Source organism: Etheostoma spectabile, chromosome 14, assembly GCF_008692095.1.
Source record: "Etheostoma spectabile isolate EspeVRDwgs_2016 chromosome 14, UIUC_Espe_1.0, whole genome shotgun sequence".
NCBI classification, from domain to species: domain Eukaryota; kingdom Metazoa; phylum Chordata; class Actinopteri; order Perciformes; family Percidae; genus Etheostoma; species Etheostoma spectabile.
The window spans coordinates 13928821-13930777 of record NC_045746.1 but is presented as its reverse complement, the minus strand read 5'-3'; the positions used below and the strand labels follow the sequence as shown (position 1 = coordinate 13930777).

The 1957-nt window shown below is 36.8% G+C and overlaps 1 protein-coding gene across 1 annotated transcript in view; it reads right to left on the bottom strand.

The window, feature by feature from the left end:
• The window catches only part of akap9 (A kinase (PRKA) anchor protein 9), a 67797-nt gene that overhangs the window by 41426 nt on the left and 24414 nt on the right, over positions 1–1957 (bottom strand). The window contains exon 15 of the mRNA XM_032536073.1: positions 1296–1530. Within this exon, the coding sequence (XP_032391964.1) occupies positions 1296–1530 (235 nt within the window). The remainder of the gene's footprint in view (positions 1–1295; positions 1531–1957) is intronic.

The following is a 1957-nucleotide window of genomic DNA, read 5'->3' as shown; positions in this document are numbered from 1 at the left end:
TCAAAATCTTTTTTTTTTTTTTTTTGACAAACACTCCAAAACCGAAAGATGTCCAGTTCACTATCACTTAGAAAGAAAGTCAGCAAATAATAAAGTCTGATATCAGAGAATGTTTGGCTTTGTTTTTAAACATTAAAAAATACAGAAACAATGACCGGAGTGTCAACATAGTTGCATAAAAATCAATAATTGTTTGAGCTCAAGACATAAGGAATACACTGCCCTTTAAAAAAATATAGAATGATACCTGGTCCCACTGCACAAATTAATATAAATGGACATCAATATTACATATACTGTATATACATAGAATGTATCTGGATATACATGTGATTGTATTCTACATTCCACTGCCTGGGAAAAAATTCCCTGAACATGGCAGTTAAACAAAAAGTAAAAGTGTTGAAAACCACTGGTGTAATCATATTCACTATAACAAACAGTGGAGGGAAGCAGCATCTCAGTTTTCATAGTAACAATAAGACTGTTTCTTTTTAGCCATAAGGAAGAGCTCACTAACAGTAATATAGTTTGGTTTCGGAAGATTTAAATTACCATATGTGCATAAATAACCAGTTGGTCACAAATATGAGTGGTTTCCAAATATGTTATGGTTCTATTTGAAGAACTGAAGTTCTATAGAAACCTCATATAATTCCACATAGGTGCATGCTTAAAAAGTCACATTCAATTTGTTTTCTATAGAGCACATTCCTCAGGAAGTCACCTGGAATGGGTACTTTTATAAATAAGTGGGCTAACAAAATGAACAAATAATAGTTTAATTAACCTAGTGAATATTTCAGTAGTTCAGTAGTAATATTTAAGTAGTAGGCTTTGTTGTCAACTGAACTGGGTCAGGTAGCTTTACCATGCTACACAGGATATGCAGACCAGCTCCTAGTAAAAGTTAACCGTAGAAGATCACGTAGCTCAGTCTGCTTCTATCACATGCACTGGATCGATCAATCAATCAAGTGAAGAGCAACTATGACATGACTGATATGTATGGGGGGATGCTGTATGAATCCAGTGATAATGCTTCTTAAATGCTACCAACCACAACCGATTACACAACATTTGCAGCAACGTTGACAAATATTTTGAACCACCAAAAGTTTAATTGTTTAATTTACCGGATCAACATTCTGTTTCTTTTGTACAAATATATGCCATTGTTATTATTTATGTCAAGGAGAATTTGCTGTACATTTGTATTGCCTTAGTCTGAATACATAATAATTTATTCCAGATGTGGAAACATTAACATCATTGTGTTTTCAATGTGTCATCACCTGTAGTGGTACTGAGTGCCTGTGACCTCCTGCAGGCGCTGCTGCAGCATGAAAAGCTCAATGGCGTATCGCTCCTCACTCTCAGTGGCCTGCTGCTGGTAGTGAGCTCTGAGACGCTCCATCTCTTGCCTGTGACTCTCATCCAGCTGGAGCTGCTTCTCTTGCTCTTCAGCCTTCAGCCTCTGTAATTCCTTGGTAAGGAAGGTAGCGGGTGCACCAGCCTGCTCCTCCAGATCTGACCCATAGAGAGAGGAAATGTGAATTTCAATATAATAATAAAAATAATAATAATAATTTATACTTTATTCATCCCACAAAGAAAATCAAATGTTTTCACTCTGTTGTTAAAATACACATTGCACACAAACTAAGTACCTATAGTATACATGCACTAATAGAGAGATGGGGAGAGTGAGGGGGCTGCAGGTGTCAATGGACAGGCGCCTCAAGCAGTAAGGGGTTTGGTGACTGGCACCTCTCCAGCTACCAGTCCACCACCAGCAACCTCCGGTTCCCAACCCAACTCCCTACAGACTGGGCTACTGCCACCCCAGTACTGGACAGCATTAGATGATTAGAATCTATTATATGAAACTTTAATGTTTCTTGTGGGGAATATATATATATATATATATATATATATATATATATATATATATATA